The sequence below is a fragment of the Excalfactoria chinensis genome, chromosome 3, assembly GCF_039878825.1.
Source record: "Excalfactoria chinensis isolate bCotChi1 chromosome 3, bCotChi1.hap2, whole genome shotgun sequence".
NCBI lineage: Eukaryota > Metazoa > Chordata > Aves > Galliformes > Phasianidae > Excalfactoria > Excalfactoria chinensis.
The window spans coordinates 95,949,560-95,971,684 of NC_092827.1; the positions used below are offsets into that span (position 1 = coordinate 95,949,560).

General features: G+C 41.7%; 1 protein-coding gene across 1 annotated transcript in view; it reads right to left on the reverse strand.

Moving 5' to 3' along the window:
• LCLAT1 (lysocardiolipin acyltransferase 1) overlaps window positions 1-22,125 on the reverse strand; it is a 96,453-nt gene that overhangs the window by 63,393 nt on the left and 10,935 nt on the right. The window contains exon 2 of the mRNA XM_072333468.1: window positions 90-258. Within this exon, the coding sequence (XP_072189569.1) occupies window positions 90-254 (165 nt within the window). The 5' untranslated portion in view covers window positions 255-258. The remainder of the gene's footprint in view (window positions 1-89; window positions 259-22,125) is intronic.

A 22,125-nucleotide genomic window follows, 5' to 3' on the forward strand; every position in this document is an offset into this window, starting at 1 on the left:
GATCTGTTTAAAACAATATATACATTCTAAAAAAGCATTAGTAAGCAAAACGAACAGTTGCTCAGAACTTGGTTCATACTGTAACTTACCACTGGAAGTGTGAGCCATGTGGCCACAATGCGGTCAGTGATCCAGCGATACCAGGCCGGGGAGATAAACATCAAAGGTAGAAAAGGACCAAGCATGAAAATGCTTCCAAAAAAACTTCCCAAAAACAGTGCAACTACAAAGTATATTCCTTTCCATGACACCATGGCTCTGAAAAAGAAAGTTGGCATTATGTTAGAGGGGCAAAGTAATTATATAACTCTTCAGAGCCGTAGGTTCAGTTTGAGGTAGTATTCCTCCTTCTTTTCATAACTAACAACACAAAACGACAGTAAAAACAAATGAAGTGTTCTGCCTCACAAGTAGCTTTTGGAGAACAACTACATAAACACAGTAATCTGTAAGACACGCCAACATAGGGGTAAACAGTACCGGCTACAACATAGTTTCTACCACTTACTGCAACGTGCAGTTCCATTCTGAAGTCTTAAGAAGGCTATTTTTTTTAACATGGAAAGGCACAGAAGATGATCTCTTACAGCAGAATAGTTTAGGTTAGAAAGGTCCTATAAAGCCCACCCACCCAGCCCCTACTTCTGCCCAGGGCAGGGTTACCCCCAGCCAGGGACCATCCAGCATGGTCTTGGGTACCTCCAGGGAAGGAGCACTCACCACCCTCTAATGACTTCTACCTAACATCCAATCTAAATCTTCCTTTCTAGCTTAAAGCCATTCTCCCTTATCCTGTCACTATCAGGCCATGTAAAAAGTTGGTCCTCCTCCTGTTCCTAATTTTCCCTCACATACTGGAAGGCTGCAATGAGGGCTCCCCAGAGTGTCCTCTAGGCAGAATAAGACCAGCTCCCTCAACCTTTATGCACAATAGAGGCACTCCAGCTCTTCAGTCATGTTCCTAACCTCTGTTCCAACTGTTCCTAGTCCTTCCTGCACTGGAGACTCCAGAGCTGAATGCAGTGCTGCAAGTAGGCCCTCAAGGGAATGAAGTAGAGACAATCGCTTCCCTCACTCTGCTGGCCACGCTTCTTTTGATGCAGCCCAGGATAAATATGGTTTTCTGAGCTGCAAGCACACACTGCCAGCCCACACGCCATTTTTCATCAACGAACATCTCCAACACCATCTCCTCAAAGATGCTCTCAGTTCATTTCCCATCCAGCCTGTATCTGTGCTTGGGATTACCCTGAGCTAGGTGGAGCACTTTGTACTTGGCTTAGCTGGATTTCATGAAGTTAATATGGGCCAACCTCACCAGCCTGGCCAGGTCCCTTGGGATAGCATCCCTCCTCTCCATTGTGCTGACTACATCACAAAGATTGGTGCTGACAGCAGACTTGCTGAGGGTGTATCCAGTCCCACTGTTTGCATCACCAACAAAGAAGTTGTATGGTATCAGTCCCAATACCAACCAGTGAGATACCTGACATTAGTGAAGTACAAACATTAGCACTTCCTGAAGAAACTTTGCTTTTGTTACTTCTCCATCTTGTTTCTTCTTGCTAAGCCCATAATTACAGAAGTTTGCCTTACTGTCTAACCAGGGTCAATGTCTGACCCCCTTCAATGTCTGACCTTGTATGACTTATCAGTCATTTTGAACAAGATTTTCCTTTTCATCTCAACAGAGCAGGTAATCAGCATCTGCAGTCACCCAGCTCACTCTTAGTGGATGTGACTTCTTGAAGTCTGCTGTACTTCCACTGCCCTTCTCCATTATTTTCCAAAAAGCCAATGGCTTTGGCTTGAGACAGACACTGAGAATTGAATTCAGTGCCTATGCTAGCAGCTAGACTGCCTTATTATACATGTACAACGCATAGAGCTTCTGAATGCATTATGGTAGAAGACGCAGCGATCCTCCGAGCAGCTGCAATAGCTATGAGCTTTTATAATTTAGCAACTACTACCAGTTATGACAAAGCAAATGTGGAAATATCAGTTCTTTAAATCAGGGCCTAAATATAGACTGTTTCTGACTATTTGTGGCTCAGCCAATTGTTTATAACATGAAAGGTTAAGCAGAAGTCACTTTCCAGTCACTTCACTGAATTCTTGTTTTGACAGGCTATTTTAGAGATCCTAAGAGCTCAGATGGACAGGACTTCAGAAGAAGAAAAACAGGAAGCTGGTGTTCTTAATTGAAAATCAGCAATGGAAAAGTAATCCATTAAGACTTGTGTACTCTAACATACAAGATTTATCTCAAGCTTGTTTTGAACCATGTCCGTAGCAATACTGTTTCCACAGCAAAGTATTCTTAAGTCAAAAATCGCAACCCGACAGTTGCTAGCATGGAAACCTGCTGCTTCTACTTGACACTGATAACTCCCAAAAAGTAACAGCATTTGGGGAGAGTTTTATGCTTAAACAGCTTCATCGTGGGCAGTTCTGGAGGAAGGCTGAGAGCAGAGACCGTACAAATTTGTCAAGGCATGAAGGAAACAGAAAGTTGTACTAACCCTGATTTCTGCAGCATGGCAAAAAGAGTAGCGCTAAATATTAACTACTAACAGCTGTAGCACAAAGGTTTTGAAAACAGCAGAACTTGAATTTGTTTGAAAAACTACACGCTGTTTACATTCTGCAGTGCACGGTCCTCTCTTTGTTGCAAAAACCAAGGCATGAAGAACCAGCCGGTCCCAGCTGCACACACTAAGTAGGATCTATTTTACCGTATCAAAGGATCCTTGAAGAACGCTGCACCAACTGCCCTACATGTGTTCTTGTACGCAGCCCTGCATGGGAGAAGACTGAAATAAACATAGCTGAGGGCAAAAGAAACCCAGAAAATAAAAGAAATAGTGGAAGGCAAAGGAAAGCACTCATTGCAGTAGAACTAGAAACATACCACGATTTGAGGACTGCAAAAGGGAACTGATAGCATTAAAACTCAATGTCACGGGTCTAATCAGGCACGTACACTTTTTAAGGCACAAACATATCAAAACAACTGGAAACACCTTTCCAACCCACTTGCAGCACAAGCACAGCACTTGATCAGCTTTAGCCAGCTGCAGTGGTTCTCTTGGAGGCACGGCTCAGCACAGCAGGCGTGCACAGATCTGTCTGGCACCCCGGCCCCAGGACTCAGCAGAACAGCACACAGGTACCCACAGCTTTCCTAAGAGAAGACACTGCTCTGCCACCCTCCCCAGCTCTTTCCAAAAGCAATCTAGGTCACTTGCTTGCAGGCTGAGCTTTTCAGTTTACATTAGTCCTTCCCTCAAATTTACAGCACGGAGCCAAATATTTAAGAAAAATCCTTTCTGTATTTTATATAAAAGACTGCCTTGTAAACATACTTTGTGTTAGTTTTCCAAGATTGAAACATGTGAGCTATGGTAAAGACTTGGGGAAGTTCTGAAGGTTCTCTTCTTTAACCTGCTCTCTAGCAGCACTTTGTTCATTATAACAGTACACAAATACATGTCATGCTGCATCCCACTGGGCTAAACGCTGCCATGCTTATTCCTAGACACAGAATATCACAGAATCATTTGAGTGAGAAGGAACCTTTAAGTATCATCTAGTCCAACTCCCCTGCAATGAACACGGACACCCACGGCTAGATGAGAGATACCATGTGTTTTTGTCATTCACCTCTTGCAGGTACATTTTGAAGGTGCAATACATCCTATATTGTGCTCATTATGTATGTAAATAAAACATACTACCTTCACACTTGAACACATGTATTCATCTAGAATAATGGCTAGAGTTTGCCCTTGATTAACTACTACCACAATAAAGCACGTATCATGCAAGCACATATGAGAAACAGAAACAGCTCCGAAAGAATTCAAGCAGAACTGCAAAGCAAGAAGCCTGTGCTAAGGTGAAGAACAGCAGAGCATAACCATCCAGCTGGCCTCCTGAATGCAGCAGTCAGCAAGACCATTTTAGTAACCAGGTGACATTGTTCACACTCTCAACTCATTTGATCTTGTTTGTGGGTACACATGATGGAGTTACAGCCTGGACAGCAGGTTACATGATTAAAAATGCACCTGACTGCATGCGTCACTTGAGAAATATTTCTACTTATTCTCATTTTTAACCATCAGTCAGGGATGGTTATTCATCACACAAACTTCTGGGCATGCTGGCTGCCAACAGCATGTGTGTTAGACTAGTACAGAGGTCAGCAAGAGAGCTCCTCAGCAGATGTTTATGGCAGGGAGTGAAGAGGGTAAAGACCACGACTGGATTTGACATGCTCAGCAGGGAAGTGTCTGTATTAGCACAGAATGCTTTGGGTTGGAAGGACCCTTAAGATCATCTTGTTCCAACCCCCAGCTATCTGCAGGGGCATCCCACTGTAGAGCAGGTTGCTTGCAGCCCCATCCAGCCTGGCCATGAATGCCTCCAGGGAGGGGGCATCCACAACCTCTCTGGGCAACTTGTTCCAGTGTCTCACCACATTCATCGTAACAAATTTCTTCCTAATATCTAGTTTAGATCTACCCTCTTCCAGTTTGAAACCATTTCCCCTCATCTTGTCACTACCTGCCCTTATAAAAAGTCCCTCCTCAGCTTTCCTGTAGGTCCCCTTCAGGTACTGGAAGGCCACTGTAAAGTCCCACCAGAGCTTTCTCTTTTCCAGGCTGAAGAGCCCCAACTCTCTCAGCCTGTTCTTGTATGGGAGGTGCTCCAGACCTCTGATCATTTTCATGGCCCTCCTCCGGATCCACTCCAACAGCTCCATGCCCTTCTTGTTCTGGAGGCTCCAGAATAAGAGCAGAGCAGAAGAGCAGAATCACCTCCTTCAACCTGCTGGTCACACTTCCTTTCATGTAACCAAAAACACGGTTGGCCTGGGCTGTGAGTGCACACTGCTGGCTTGTGTTGAGTCTTTCATCAACTGACACCCCTAAATCCTTCTCCTCAAGGCTTCCCTCAAGCCAGTTTGTACTTGTGCTTGGGATTGCCCCGACCCAGGTCCAAGGTCATCATACTACTATCTCACACCTAGCACGGAACCAGATTGTTCTTGTGCACACACATCACCCACCCTAAATCTAGCATATGTATTTAAAGAAGAATGCAAATATATATATATATGTGTATATATATATATATAGATATATATATATATACCAAGAGTTTTCAAAACACAATTAAAAAAGCAACCACAATGGAAAGGTGCACCTAATGAGAACTTGTACAAATGGCCTAATGCAAAAGTGAAAATCTGAAAACAAAATCCACAGCTGATTCGTTTGAGAGATGAGATACCCAAGAAATGAATCAAACGATTATACGGAAAGCCTGAGCAACAGAAACCAAGCATTGTCCAAGTACACAAGTACTTCCTTATTGCTGTTGACAACTCTGTCTTCCTATAGAGCAGTAATTGATGCTGGATTTGGAACACACAAAGACTTTTGTGCATTTTAAAGCCACTCTCTGTTGGCTGTGTGTGTCAGAGCTACGAGGAGATGGTCAAAACTATTTTAAGAGTCGGGCTCAAAGCTGCTAACAGAAAGACAGCATCCACATACTGGGTTTGGAGCTCTTCATCTGTTCTGTGGCAGAACTCCAAGTTATCGAGATACTCTTCGCGTGCCCTTGTTGCCATAGCAGAAGGAAAACACGCTCTGTCTCCAGGTAACAGGAAACAGTAATTCTTAAAATACAATTTTTGTTTTACATTTCAGTTAATTCTAAAAATTCTTGGCTACGATGGGATAAATTATTTTGCAAAGCAGTTGCATTTCTGTCCGCCCCATCTCCATTAAAATATTTCCTTGAAAATATTTCGCTATTCTGTGCAGTTTATGCAAGGTAACATAAAGCAGAAGCATCCTTCCTGTGATTGTATTTTGGTTCGATTTATTTAACATCTTTGTGATTTTATTCAAGATACAGTGGGAAAGGAAAGCAAACTATGGCTTGTTATGATGTTTTCAAAAGGCCTTAAACAGGATCTGTGAATTTGTTGTATAGATCAGGCTTTTAAGTTCTTTATTTCCCAACTCTTTCTATGGCTTGGAAGCATGCAAAAGATGTACACAAGTAAACCTGGTTAGGAACAAGCAGGTTCCTCTAAAATTAAAGCTTGAAGTTTCACAACAGTAGAGACTCACCACATGCTTCACATTTCCTGAACAGTTTCAGGACAATCTGAATTTCTTGTACACTTCATTTGTCTTCCAAATCCAGTTAGGAAAACCAACAAGATTTAGTCTACACTATTGAACTGGAATCGTAGAGTCGGTGGTCTTTTCCAGCCTTAATAAGACCACCAACTCCAACCCCAACCCATCCCCACTACACCCTGACATCATCCCTCAGTGCCACATCTCCACAGTTATTGAACACCTCCAGGTGCAGTGACTCCACCACCTCCCTGGGCAGCCTGTGCTACTGCATCGCTGCTCTGAGAGGCTTTTCCTAATATCCAACCTGAATCTTCCCTGGCACAACTTAAGGCCATTCCCTCTCGTCCTATCACTGCTACTGGGAGAAGAGGAGGCCAACCCCCACCTCGCTGCAGTCTCCTTAAACAACAGCACACAATCTACCTGGCAGAGCCAGCTGCCTGATAACTGGAGCAATTTTCAAGTGGTTAGTATTACACAGTCAACAAATCAGGGTTTATTACCCCACCAAAATAAATGGCAAATAAAACAACGCTGTGTGGTTCCTTGTCGGGACAATCCCATTCAATAGCCAAAGGCAATAAAATTGCTTGTTCAGTAGTCTTTATGAGCTGAATGAGGAATACCAGGCATTCGGTTTAATTTTTTTTCAGTCAATTACCAGTGGGGAAAAGGTAAACATGACTTTCAATTAAAATCAAGCAGAGCCTCATACAGACTGCTTTTCTCCAATGCTCTCAACAAGGGAAAACACTCCCGAGTCAGAAGATAGGCTTTTAAAACCTTTTGTCTAGGTGAAGTGAATTCGTCTTCTTAATGACTCAATTTGTCCATATCCTTAGACCAATGAACGCACAAACAGAACTGCCTGGGAAGGAGAGCATGCAAACAGAAAACCCTTCTCAGCTTGCAAGGCAAACAACACAGGGGTCCTGGCAGCCCCTGCCCAGGTGGGCCGAGTGACAGACCACCAGGTAGGCAGAGAAGCTGGAATGGAAATGACACATCCTAGCAGAATGCCTCCTGCCCAACAGATTGCCTTCTCTATTTCAGTGTTTTACAGTTTTTCCCACACCAGTTCAGTGGAAATTTTCAGCAATTCTTGCACTCTGAACAAGAAATTAGTTCCTACATAGTGCTATTTTAAAAAGAAAATTGCATACAGTGACCTGTTGCAGACTGACTCAAGTCTTATTTTCCAGGTCCCCAACTCACCCCATCTCTGACCGCATAACTTCTCACTCATCCCTCAGTTAAAAGAAGTACAGAAACAACACAAGTTGCAAGGGAAGAAGCTGAATTATCATTTGGGTAGATATCCACCCTAATTAGTAGCGCATAAGATACACACAAGAAGCCCCATCAGTTTTCTCACATCCACTTATGAACTACATTTTATTTCTCATGCCTCCCTTGTGTACTTCAGTACTATAAGGAACATGCACATATGGCACAGATCAACACCATATGTGAGGGAATGGGCACCTGACTATTAAAACTATTTCCCTTTCACTCAGTTCCTGCCTTTAAAAAACCTTCAGGAGATTTAATATATGTGTCATAAAATGATATAGAAAAGGGCAATAAAAGATAATTACAATCACAAACCACATCCCCGACTCTCTCCAACAATAACATGCACAAATAAAAAGCACAATAATTAATCGGTAATTTCCATAAATATTATCAGCAAAATACGACTGCTGGTGCGCACCTTACCATTTACTATCTCTTCGATTTGCCCAGACTTAATCTGACTATTACACTTCAATAAAAGATGTAATGGAGTCTTTTATTTGCTCTCCCAAGTAGTAATTGTGCCTTTCCCAATGCAAAAAAGCCTGGCTGAGATTCTCTGCCGCTCAGTCCTCAGATGCTGTAAGCAGATAATTGAGTCAGGGTACAGACAGCAAATCAGGCTGATGATTCTTCACTGTAGTTACCTGTACTATTACTTCCATTGTTGCTGTAGACAACCACGAAGCTTGAATGAGAACACCAACAGAGGTGCTTATATACACTTCATAAGAGCGTATCAAGTGACAGCTATGGTTATTTCCAGAAAATACATATATAACATATACCAGTATCCCACCATTTCCTTCTCTCTAAGCATACATCCTTAACTCAAGGCAGAACTTTCTCATTGGGTTAAGAACACAGAAGAGAAACAGGTGACAAATATGTGAACAAAATCCAAAGAGCCTCTTCCACAAGCTGTGTAAACTACCAGCCATCACCAGGTCAGTAACAACACAACAAAAACCCCACACCAATTCATATTGTTCTGAACAGATTGGTTCTGGAAACAAAGGGGAAATGGAAAGACAAGCTTTTGGGCCTTCTGCAAGACACCCAGCTTGGAGAAGGTTCCAGTAAGAGCTTTGTTTTGCAGCCATCCTTCATAAAATCTTACTGCTTTAGAACATTATGTATTAACTCAATTCCTGCTTTTCCAGTTATCATGTATGCTACAAACACATGTTGCAAAAAGTGAACTTGATTCTGATGTACACTTAGCATTCTTTATGCTGTGAGAGCCACCACCTATAAAACAACTTCAACCGCCAAACTACTTCATTTCCTGGCAGCATGTTACAGGCTACAAAACTTCAGCAGGGCCAGCCCCAGCCATCCCAATGGCAAACACCAAAGCAGTGAGGCCTCACCTAGACTCAGCTGTAAAATCAGCACCACTGGAGCCTTACCTTCATTTCCCTACCCTTTAAAAACGCCAACATTTTTAAGGCATTTTGACAAAAGAGTACTATCACAAAGAATGGGTTGGGTTGGAAGGGACCCTGAAGACCACCCAGACCCAATCCCAGCCATGGGCAGGGCTGCCCCCCACCGGTTCAGGCTGCCCAGGGTCCATCCAGCCTGGCCTTGGGCATCTCCAGGGATGGGGCACCCACAGCTCTGGGCAGCAGTGCCAGGGCCTCACTAACCTGAATGAAGAATTTCTTCCTAACATCTAACCTAAACCTCCCCTGCTTTAGTTTAAAGCCATCCCCCCCTTGTCACTATCTCCCCATGTAAAAAGTTGCTCTCCATTCTGATTATAAACACCTTTAAAGTACTATAAGGACGTTAAGTCCTTACGTAAGAGATGGAGAACTGTGCCTACAGACAGATTTATGCCTTCCCCTTCCTATATTTTTTTTAATAATAAATTGCTATTATCAATCACAGAGAACTCTGCCAAATCTTTCAGTCTGTGCTACTGCCTCAGGCTTTTCTTTTTTTAATATACTTCCAAGACAAATATCAACAAAAAAACACATTCATAATCAATGTTAATAATGTTCTAGTCACGTAACTGGAAAATTCCATGCAAAAGAGAACTTAAAATTTAGCAGTGCCACCTTTGTATCAAGAATACGTAGCACTTGGGAATATATAAGCATCAGCAAATATTACATGTTTCTAATAACTTTAAGAGCCACGTAAATTGTAATTTTCTGTTCTGTTTGCTTACAGGCTGGCTGCTTTGCAAGGTAAGCATAGCAGAAAAAACAGATCAGTTACCTGGCAGGCTTGAAAGCAAAAGAGGAAAAATGCAGTAGTTCTCCTGCCAAAAAATTACCATTCCATCCCCACCAGAAGCAGCAGAAACTGCCTGTTTACATTTGATCCATTTCTGGACATGAAATCCTGTACTCTTATGTTTTGGTGAAGACGGAATATCCAAAAAACACCCAGCCAAAAGACACACGATGCCAAACTACCACCCCACTATTAGTCAGTGTCGTTTCCCATTCAGGACTTGACAGCAAGAGGCGAGGTTCTGCTGTGCTTTCCAGAGCTCTTTGGAGAACACGGAATGAGAGAACAAGGTTTGGAAGGGACCTTTGGAGATCATCTTGTTCAACCCCGTGCAGCTAGCACAGATGCTAGGTTTGCTCAGGAAGATGCACAGCTGAGTTAGACGATTTCTGCTTGGGCTAACAAAGCTCCACGTCTCAGCAGGGATTTCTAGCCCATGTAGATACTTTTGCTTCTGGTTCCAGGGCTACGGCACCTGATTCTATAAAATCCATACATTTTGACTTCAAACTTTAAGTGTTGTTAAAGTCAAAAAGATGTTTTTCCAATATAATATATTAAAGCAGCTGATGTTTCCTGTCAAAGCTGAAGGGATTTAGTCCCTCAAAAGCACAGGGAGATAGAAGCTAACATTTGGTACTTATTTGTAAAAAGTAGTTTGCATTTAGATGCAAAGGACAGGATGTTTTGCATGTACACTTAGCAAGGTCATCCCATCCTATAACAAATTACCAGTGCAGGATGCTGAACACAGAATTCACTGCTGATGCAACAGAGGAAGTTAACTGCCAGTGCTTATGCGGTGTTTTACCAAGCATCTGGAAGATAAATGGAAAAAAGCAACATCTAAGACTAAGATTTTCAGCCTTATGTAAAATAAGAGCTAGAATGAAAAAGAACCTCCACTTCTAGTGATGTTTGCTAGAACTGGAAAGCACTCATAAAAAAAAAACAAAAAAGAAAATTCGAAGGGTTTCCATAGGTATTGTATTTCCAAAGAAATTTCCAAATTTCCATACAGTATTTACAAAGACTGGGTCAATATTACGATGAGTTTCAAGCCAGCTGTAAATTTAGTTGGCAGTTGCAAATTCATTAGATATACATTCCATGGCTGATACTTAGGTGCTATGCAATCCAAGACTAAAGTATCCATGAAATAACCACAGAACAGTGAGTGACCTGATCAGGGTAAAAACCCATCATAGCTACTTGGGGACTACTACATTTTATACCTACTACTTCTCTGAAAGAGTGGTCAGGCAGTGGAATGGGCTGCTCAGGGAGGTGGTGGAGTCACTGACTCTGGAGGTGTTCAAGGAACACTTGGACGCTGTGTTGAGGGACGCATTTTAGTGAGAACTATTGGTGATGGATGTTGTAGGTCTTTTCCAACCTCGGTGACTCTGTGAACAAGGTATACATAGTATAGAGAAGGTTATAAGTTCATCATGCAACCAGAAATATGTAAACCTGGGATTTCCCCTATCAGTCTCTAGTTGTGGAACATGGTTACTATCAGCTCTACCTGGAGTAGAGTACCTACATTTAACCACTTAGCAATTTGTTATTTTCTTTAGAAGAGTTTCTCTTCCAAGAAAATCTAGAATTCTTAGTTATTTCCAAGTGGGAACACAATCTGACACAATTGTGTTTCAATTTGCACCAAGTGCCCCGACCTTTCATTAAAACATTTACACAAAGAGCACAGAATTCCTGGAAAGGATCCGCTCTTTTCGATTAGCATAGTAATACCTCTGAAACAAAACTCAGAAGAGCTTATCTTGAAGCGACAAAATAAGCTCATTAGTAAGGATACGCACGGAAAAACGTGTACATTTTTTGAGCTGTGTTTGCAGAAGAATTCCCAGATGCAGTCACGGATCTCCTTAAGAGCTTGAGATGGCTCCAAAAAGCACCATGGAGGTGACGCTTTCATTTGGGAAATTAGGATTTCTGGACTTGTCAAAAACAGACACTAATGACGTTCCATTTCGCTCTCTTCCTCATCACTTTGATGCTTCTCTCTGTGTCTAATTAAAGTGACCACACTGCTGAAACACTTGCTATTCCTAAATAACCAAAGCAGGGTACATCTTTTCATACTGAGACGTTTTCCTTTTACATATTATGGCCTGAAGAGAAATGATACAGAAATTAGTCCATACTGCAAGGGCTGCTAAGTTAGGAAAAAACATCACAAGCACAGTCACAAAGTAGAGCACAGAAACAAGAGAATTAAAAACAACAGAAGTGACTGTGAAATATTCTTATGTCTCAGAGCTAAGAGACGTTTTTCAGATGTATGTGGAGCAGACACCTATGTTACCCTCTGCTGAGATGTGCAGCTCTGAAATCATTTTTGTTGCCAACGATGACCCCTGAAGTAAACACTGGGCCTGTTAAGTTGAAAACTGGTTACGGTGGGATTGTTAAACTGAAAACTCCCAATTCTGGCTTTCACTTGTGAATGTAACCATTCTGGAGGCTTCTGTTGAGTGCTTCCATGCTCAACACTCATTTTTTCATGTATGTATTTTGTTCGTAATTTATCCAGGAGAGCTGTCATCCCATGAGGGCAGTTCTTCATATGTTTATGGCCTTAGGAGTACTACACAGAAATGCACAGAGAATTAGCCTTCTATTTAAAGACTAAAAATGTATTTTTCATAGTTGAAACACAAGCTAAATGCAATTTATACTATGATATCTCCAAAAGAACTAGGTGGAAAAACTCCAGGCTGTTAGAGCATCAGATACATGCTCTGAACAGAACCACAGGATGGCTTGATTTGAAAGTGACCCAAAAGCCCACCCAGCCCCAACCTCTGCTGGTTCCAATACCACTCATAACTGGACATTAAGCCACTGACCACAACTCTTTGTGATCATTCAGACACCCATACACCCATGAAATCCACATAACACCCTTGTCTTAAAGATGGAGATATGTGGGATGAAATACATAATTTAGATTAGGACGGTAAGAAACATCATTTTTAGTTTTATGCAAGTCTGCCTAATATCCAAAACTTTCTCCTCACACACAAATCATTTTCACTTCCTTCAACTGCTGTCAGAGTGGACAGAAAGCACCAAAACAAAGCAACAGTGTGAACACTGGAACACGTTCTGTCACAGTGAAAGCTCATGGCTACTTGAAAGCATTGTATTACAGCTAAGGAAGGCAAAACAACATGCCTTCTAACACAGACAACAACAGCAGTTTCCTACAGCAAGTGGCACAGAAAAGCATCCAACTGGGTTCTGAGTATCTGAGAGAAGAGGGACACACAACCTCACTGGGCAACCAGCTCCAGTGTTCCATCACCCCTCACAGTTAAGTTCTTCCAGCTGGCACCCCTTGTCCTGTCACTGGGTACCTCTGGAAAGAGCCTGCCCTATCCTCTTGACACTCAACCTGCGGATACTTATAAGCACCCATTAGTTTCTCTCCCAGGTTTCTCCAATGCTAGTAACAGGAATCAATCACTGGACTACGTGATGTCAGGAACTGCAGAGCACTGAAAGATTATTACTAATTCTGATAGATTGATGAGAACATCAGAACATTTAGCTCCTTCTTTATTCTTTTCAGTTAAAAGAAAAAAAAAAAAAAAGCAAGAAAAAACACCACTTTGCTTCATAAAATCATCAGCAATTTTCCTCGGTGGGACAGAGTAAGAAATTCACACAAAAAAAGCACTCATCAAGGAGAGGATGATTACATGGCTTGTTAAATACGCATTTTCTCACCTTAAAGATATTTCACTGGAACAAAGTGAGCACAAGAGGAAGAAGCTATGGGCTCTTGGCAGTGCATACAAGCTGTCATTACTGTGATGAAATATCAAACCACAAGCAGCTCCCAGCTCAGGGCATTCTTATGGAAAGGAGCATGTTCCCTCAAATGTTTTAGCTTAAAAAGCCAGAAGTAATTTTAAGAATCATCCTGTACATCACGTTTGTACATATGTTACAATTATACTGCCATGGTTCTGGATGAGCAGTTTGGCTGCTCCCCCTCCTCCCCTCTGCTCTCAACCCCCCCCCCCCCCCCCCATTCTCCTGTCCCAAGTCTCTCCATTCATTAAACTCTTCCTGTAATCAAGTCTGAGAAAAGAAATCTCCACTTTCCCTGTGTGTGAAGCACCAAATACACACACAGCTTATTTTTGTGGTTGCATGCTCTACAGGGGTTTAATATTAAGTGCTTCTGTGCAAAACAGGTGAGCACAATCGGAAAAGCTGAAGAGACACTTGGCCTCAGGGACTCTCCTTGTGCCTTCATGAGACACAACATCCTTCCACATTTAGAACTCTATACATTTTCTTCTGAGAAAAGGGAAGAAAGGAAAGGTGCACAGGATGCCCTGGAAGGGCTCCCACTAATGAATGAAGGTTTTCCTACAACATACATCACTACTTCTGTCCCACACAGCTTGTTGTCTTTAAACAGCTGCAAAAAATGCAACTTAGCTCTGTCAAGTTGTTTCTGAGATCAGATCAAGACCGGAATTGTATCAGAACCACAGACATTCATACATGAATAATGCCAATGAAAACTGCTGTTTCTTTTTACATACAAGAAGCAACTACACATACGAAGAATAATAAAAGGCCTCAGTAACTTAAAAACCTGTTCAAAAATGAACCGCTTTTACAAACTATCCCCCCACCAAGAAGTTTTCTTTCTGTTTGTTCCTGTTGACTTGTATGTCAATAAGAAAGTTCTTCCGTCAGTGTCAACAGAAAACATTTAGCAAAACTGTACTTTTCGATTCAGACTATATTTTAGTCACCACCGGCCTTGTCTTCTTTAAAGTATAAAAGGATGATACCAACAGTACTCCTAAGAGCGTAATTTATTTCTAATGCCATGAATATCTTAACTGTTACGTACTTAATGCGTTAGCAATAGGACACTGGTCCTTAATAACAAACTATGCAGTACCACCAGTCATTACAGCAGTAACACTGTCCAGTAAGACTTTGAGTCTAGTCATTTTCTTTTTTCAAACACATTCACTAGATTATTTCCCCCCCAGTTCAGAAACAGTGTCATCTGTCTGCAGGCAAATTACTTCTCACTTGAAAGAGCAAACAGCAACCAAACTGGGAACTTGTCTACTTTATGTGGGGACTTTCCAAGCACATATCTAACTTAACAAGAACTTGGCCCTCCAAAATCTGCCTGTCATTATTCCTACATTCAAAGACAAGAGTACAAGAACGGGATTGTAAAAAACAAACACAGTAACAAGATTTCGCTCAGGGTTCCTACCTGGTCGAACAAACTGTTAAATAACTCATATCCAGGATATGTGAACTCCAGAACAAGCTGAGCATTTACACTTCATACATGGAGATGCACAAACATGCTTACATAGAAAGCAAGCTGCACGTCTACCTAATCCTGTATGGAAAACTCCCTCCATCTCTGAAAGGGGAACTAAGTCAGCATGGCCACAGCTGAGGAAATTGCCACTTGCTCCAAGCACTGAAAGATTACTTATGACATAACAGCTGTAAGTTAACATAGAGAAGATTGCTCCAGTTATATTCCATGATGAGGCTGGTTAAGTTTTATGTTATTTTTGTGGGGTTGTTTGTTTTTTGGTTTTTTTTAGGTTTTGGCATAATTTCTGTACAAAATAAGCCCAGAGACTGAAAAAGTCCAACCAGTAAATTCCCAGTATTATAGACCTGCATTGCTTATGAGCAAAAGAGGCATGTTTCTAATGAAAGAGTAAGCAACATTCCTTACTCCAGGCCTTCCATTCAGTGACTTACAACTTTAGAGACAGCAAGCAGCTAGATACAGAAAACTAGCAGGTATTCATACAAATCAAAGCAGTCCATAAGTAGATCTGAATGCAATTAATCTGTGCGTGGAATTTCACTCCTAGCATTAAGTTTCGTTTTCCGACAAATGAATCATTTAGAAATTAAATCGCTTCATTAGGGAGACCCCGCGTGGTTTTTCAAAATACTGGAGGGTTTTGTAAACAATACGGCATATCTGAACTCTGGAGGAGGTGAGAGGAGTATCGGGTTTGCATGGCAGTTGCGGTGTGTATTCATTTCTCTTTCTCCCACAAGAAGAAATCAGTCATGCAACGGTGAGGCCAGAAGCCAGCTACCCTCACCTCTGTAAAAGACATCAGCTGGCACTTCAGGGAGTGAATACTAGAGATCTCTGTATCCCAGCAGAAACGGAGCTCAGCACAAACTGAAAAGTCAGAAGCCACAAGATCCTAACAAATACTGCCCTTCTGTCAATACCAGACTTTTACAACCATCAAAAAACACCTGCTAAAATAAAGCCTCCTACTTCCCCCACAGCTATTCCCTCACACAATACACCTCTGATTAATAACAGTTTTCCTTCTGAAGTCAATTCCTTACTTCCGATCTTTGTCCACAGGATAAGAAAGGTTATAAAAAAAGTGAGCATCCGTCCCTATGGAGACCAGACTACAATGCCTAATCAGACGATACGGAATAACACCAAACATCCACACCTTTGCAAAATCTGGGCAGGAAAAAAAAGCTACCTACTTGTCTAAAATCAGCCCAAACTGTGGACTTAAAAGGAATCATGAAGGATGTGAGTCATGGGGAAAATTTCAGGGAAATTTCACATGAAAAGGAAACCCACAAGCCATTTCGTAGAATTTTCCATGCTCACTGCCCTCCCCCCACACTCTGCTTTTTCTTCCTCCTCCTTCCCAGAGGCTCGATGGCAGAGGATAAGTCTTCAAATGCTTTTATTCATCCTGCTGCTAAAGAGAGTGAAATAGAAAATAGACCACTCTGATGTCCTGAAGATTTGTCGGTTGCATCTTTTCATTCAAAGAATTAAAAAATAAAAATAACATCGAAAATAAGCCCATAATGCTTAACAAACTGGTAGTGACAAGCATTCAGAAACCATGATTCAGACTGCCACAATTCTGAACACGTTAAATAACCATTCTACTTTCTGTTTGCAGACAGGCTGTCGAGAAATGAACGTCCAGTTTGCCTGTATATTCTTTCCCATCCTACATAAGTGGGCAGGTGAAAAATTCCCACACACAATCTTCTTGCAGCTGTGTTTCCAACCAGTTGTAAAGCAAACATGTCAAAGTCCCAGTAAGGTCATCTGGCATTGATGCCAGTTCATTCCCTGAGACTTTGAGTAGTCAGCCTTCTACCTTTGCTCCTGTTTAAGAGTGTCTTAGCTTCAGCTGGGACAGAATTGTCATCTCCAGATGCTCTGGTATGATGCCATGTTTTGGTTTGAGGAGAAAAACAATGTTGGTAACACAACAACATTTAGAGTTTCCTGCTAAGCAGAGCTGTACAGAGCCAAGGCTGTTCATAGCACAGGACCCAAGGAGTTGGGAGGGAACAAAAGTACTTAAACTGGCCATAGGGATACTCCACACTATATGACATCAAGCAGAAGGTGTTCTGAAGAGGTTGGGAGTTCATCTGGCTCTCATCCACTGCTCGGGGGCTAGCTGGGCATTGGTCAGGGGGTGGTGAACAATTCCTCATGTATCACATGCTATACATACATACGTATATACTTGTCATAATCATCATCCTTTCCTTTTTCTCTTAGCAAATAGTTTTTACCTCAACTCATGAGTTCTACTTTTTTTTTTTCTTCCCCAATTCTCTCTCCCATTCCACTGAGATTGGTGGGGGGGGAGGATAGCCCTATAAGTGAATGGAGGTCCAAAGCATCCCTTCTACCAACAGGCTTTATTCAAGCAAATTAGCCTCCTTCTGTTGTCAATATCTTATGTCAACACCTAATTAGAGAAAGAGAAAAATCAAACTGCTTCACTGTTCCAGGTCAGCATAGCTTTATTACAGATAGCGCAGCACACTGGAACTTCTAAGAAGACCAAGTCACAGTGCTCTCTGCTTGATACAATTCCTGGCGTACACACTTTCAGCCTTTGCAGCTTCTTTACATCCAGCCAGATCTGGTCTGGATTCTGATGAGGGTTCCATTTCCCAGTAAAGTTTAACACAAAGAATGCTTGCAGGGTGATTTGTCTGAATGTGTTCAGAACAAGAAAAACTGAGCTCTCATGCAAAACATCTGTTTCTAGTAGGCTCACAAAAGGATTCAGCTACCAAAATGATATCATGGTTGTCTCTAGAACAAGCATGTTTTCCAAGAGCATTCCACTGAGACTCTCCATGGACTTGAACCAGATTTTTTAGCTTTTACTCCCTTCAAAAAGCAAAGGATGTGCACATCTAAGGCTGCAACACTGAAGACTACATTCTTGATGGAAAAAGATCAGGTTAGGGAATACTTACGTAGGCTGGGCTCTGATAGGATGCACTCACAAGTGCTGAAGGAGTTGGCAGATGTGATTGCAAGGCAACCTATAATCTCTGATCAATCACAATGACTGGAAGAACTGCCCAAAGATGAGAGAAAAGCAAAGGTCACACCTATGTTCGAGAATGGGCAAGGAGGACCCATGGAATTACAGACAGGTCAGCCTCTCCTCAAACCCTGGGAACAGCAACACATTCCATCCGAGACAGCAAAGCTTCAGCCAGTCACCAGCATTCCTAGAGTCAGCTGTCCTTGTGGCTGCCTTTAATGGTTGCCACGCACACCTGGTTTAGAAGAAACCCAAACAGCTATGCCATAGTTGCAGAAAACATCCTGGTTATTGCTCTAAAAACCTGCCTCCTGTTCCACTGGGTATTGTTCAGCTTCGGTTTCTGACCCTACTCCTCAGCAGCAGCCCTTGGCACTTCAGTCGTATCAACTCTTCCCACTTGCTCTCTGCCCTGTCTCTGGTCTGCTACTCACCACCTCGTCCATCTCACTCCACACCACATCCAGTCACTCCAGCTTCTTACTTCCTCTGACATCACTGAAACCAGATAAGAAACAAGCAGGTGTAGATCACAGGCTCTCTGGACAGAGGTTCCTGGAGCTTCTACCTCTCTGTTTTCCAGTTCTTCATCACAGTATTTCATTCCAATCTTCCCATAAATTACAGGGTTTGTTCATTCAAGCCCCCATTAAGGTTCCTCTCAATCAATTAGAAGAAAAGCACCAAGCAGCTAACTGATGCTCTAGCAGCAAGAGTAATGGATGAGCATGAAAGAGCAAGCATATGCCCCAAGATTTCCTGCAGCCTTAATAGTGAGATCAGGTACATGTCCTTGTTCTTGTTCCATGGCATTTTTGTCACCGCACCTACTGTGAATTCGATCAGACCTGAAAGAGAGTCTGGTTTGTTCTAAGAACTCTTTGGGAAGCTTTGTTGTTATTCTGGGACAGGGAAGGAGAGCAACATTTACACAAAACATGGCAAGAAGTGGCAACACCCTCTTTTCATTTGTTAGTTTGGCCTCCGCTGCTGATACTTGTGGATTTTTATTCTGGAAAAAGGATAAAGATGAGGAATTGTCTGTGGGAGTGTTTGCTGGGCTTCCTGCCCTCTGTAAATTGGAAGACTGCCCAGGCTAAAGAAAGGACAGATTCTGTAAATCCTGATCTAATCTGTGTTCAACGGAATAACGTTTATAGAGAATGAATATTTACAGTGCCTTGACCTAAGATACCTTGTATCTTGCATATGATGCTGAAAAAGAATTACTAGTGGAAGAAGCACAAGAACTGCCAAACTGAATAACAGCAACAACAGCAGCCCACCCAGTGGTACGTCTACCCATGTCTTGAACCATCTCCTTCAGAAGAAGGGGCAGGAAGAAAGCCTGCAGTAGGCAGTTATGGCACGTTTATTCTTAGTCCGTTGACATTAATCTTTAACCATAAAATACACGTTCTTATATCCCTCCCAACATTACTCATTCATTAACAGATGGATCTCGTTTTCCATAAGAACAAAGGGATTATGTCTGCTTAAGCAGCATACTTTGAAGCCTTTTTCTCTGTTGCTGAGCACCCGGATCTATAAACTTAAGTGACTGACAGCAGGCAGACAACTTGCCCATTCTGGCAACTAAGATACAAATCCCACCCAGTTTCACTCCACTACCACTAACAAACAGGTAGGAAGAAGTGAGGAGAGACCCGTGTTGTTGGCTGTGAGCAGTACCTCAAATTATGCAAAACAATTTAAAGGCTTCTGGGAACAAACTATTACAGAAGAGAAAAGTAGTATGGAAAAAATTAGACCTTACTTCTAGGATTGGATAGTTATAATAGAGCAAGGGGTGCTCATGAGAAGCAGCCTCTCCAAGCCAGGAAGATCTTGTTGAGCTTGCCAGCAGTTCTACATGCCAAGATTTAATCATCCTTGAACTGCTGGAAGAAGCTTCCAACCAACAACACAGAAGTAAGAATTGCAACTATCAATCATTATTTTATACAAGAACAACGTATATACACTATGACTCACTTGCACTAAGACTAAATATATCACTACCTTTAAACAGAAAATGAACACAATACTTTAAAACTAGAAATAGAAATATATGGATGTGATGTACCCACTGTGATTTTCTCGTTTAAATACACTTATTTTACCTTTCATAGAATCACAGAACGGCCTAGGTTGAAAAGGACCATAATGATCATTCATTTCAAGCCCCCTGCCACAGGCAGGGTCACCAATAACCAGACCAGGCTGCCCAGAGAAACTGTTTTTGCAGGTGCTTACCAATTTTGCTGTTCCATTCTTTTTCATTCACACTTGCTTTATTTTTCTTTTGTTACTGACAAATATGTGTCTAGAATTTTATTCAAAATAGGACTGCATCAGTACCGCAATAAGCACGCTGATATGAAATGGAGGTGCCAATGTAGCTGAAGAAAAGCAAATGGCAAAGAAGATGACAACGAAATGCATGGTAGAAAATACCTGAATAAACCCTTTATAATGAAAGAAACTAGTACTAAAAGTCTTCTAAAAATGTCAGCCAGTGGAACTCAATAAAGGTCAGGACACTTTGAAAAGGAGAAGAGAGAAGATCTTCTGTATTTACATTCCTTTGTTCCATAATTCAGTACAATGTATTCTAGGTTACTTTAATCTAAGATGTGACCTTTATTGCCAGCATTCACTGTTCATTATCCAAGAAGACCCAAATTTGCCTGAGGAAGCCAAACTTGTTGATGTGTAAGCTGTCTAAATCTGCATCTTCCAGGATGCTTACTGATGTCAGCCTTCAGACTCACTGCTTAGATGCCGGAACTTCACCATCATAATTAATTTTCGCTATTCTCACATAAATCAATATAAACAACAGCTGGGGAATGACTTCACATATTTTACAGAGCCTGTAACATTACTGATCCCACCACTAACAAATGAAAACAGGTGAGGAAAGTGCTTTCGTGCCAATAGGAATCTTTCGTTTAACCACAAAAGCCAAGACAGTCAAATAAAATACACAGAAACGTTTTGAAGACACTGAATTTACAGGCACAACAAAATTGTGAAAATAAGTGAGCAGTTCAAAACGGGGAACATCTGTCATTACAAAAAAGGTCGGGCAGATTTCCTTCAGCTCATAGAAAGTCACGCTTTCATAGTTTTTAGAACTGTCACTCCCAAAACGAAAGCAAAATCAGGAATGATAAATTGTTTCTGATGCCACACATGCTCCTGAAACCTCTTTTTTCTGTTGGCGGTGGTTTAATAACCACATTTTCCTGTGTTTAAAGTGCTTCTGTGCTTTCTTACAGTGCAAAACCATTACACAAGAGAGTACATAGCAAGTGCTTGTCTTTCCTTCCTCCCCCAGGAAGGAAAATTATTTCCTCTGTCAGCCCAGTGACAACACACAGAAACTGCTCTAACAGCAACAGGTTTAAAAACACCACTGTGGTTCTCAATTCACACCCTTCCAAAGACTTGAAAGAAGAAAGGAACCTTCTTCCAAAACAACATCCCTTACTTCGCAGCTTACTTTGAGCCGAGTATTTAAATCCTCCAATGCTGACGAAAGCTTTAAAGGAACTAAAGTAAGTTACCTTTTACTTTAATGAGAATCACCTTCCCTCAAGGAGCACCTGTGGGTGATCTCATATCAATAAAGCTTGTACATCATGTGCGCAAAGTTATCCACAGCATGCGTAAAGGATACAATACAGCAAAGAAAATGAGATGTTATTTCACAGAAGTATAGGATTTGGAAGGAACATCTAAGAGATTGAATACAGTCCCCCTGCTAAAGCAGTTCCATATTTCTCTCTGCCCCAGTTCTACAGCCTGTCCAGGCAGCATGGCCTTCTGGTGCATCAGCCACTCCTGCCAGTTTCATATCAACAGCAAACCTGCTGCGAGTAGACTCTATTCCTTCACGCAGGTCATTGATGAAGATGACAAACAAGACCATTGGATGAAATCATTTCTTCAGACATCAACATGTTTAATGACTAACATGGCAAAGAAGAAAGTGATCAATGGCGACA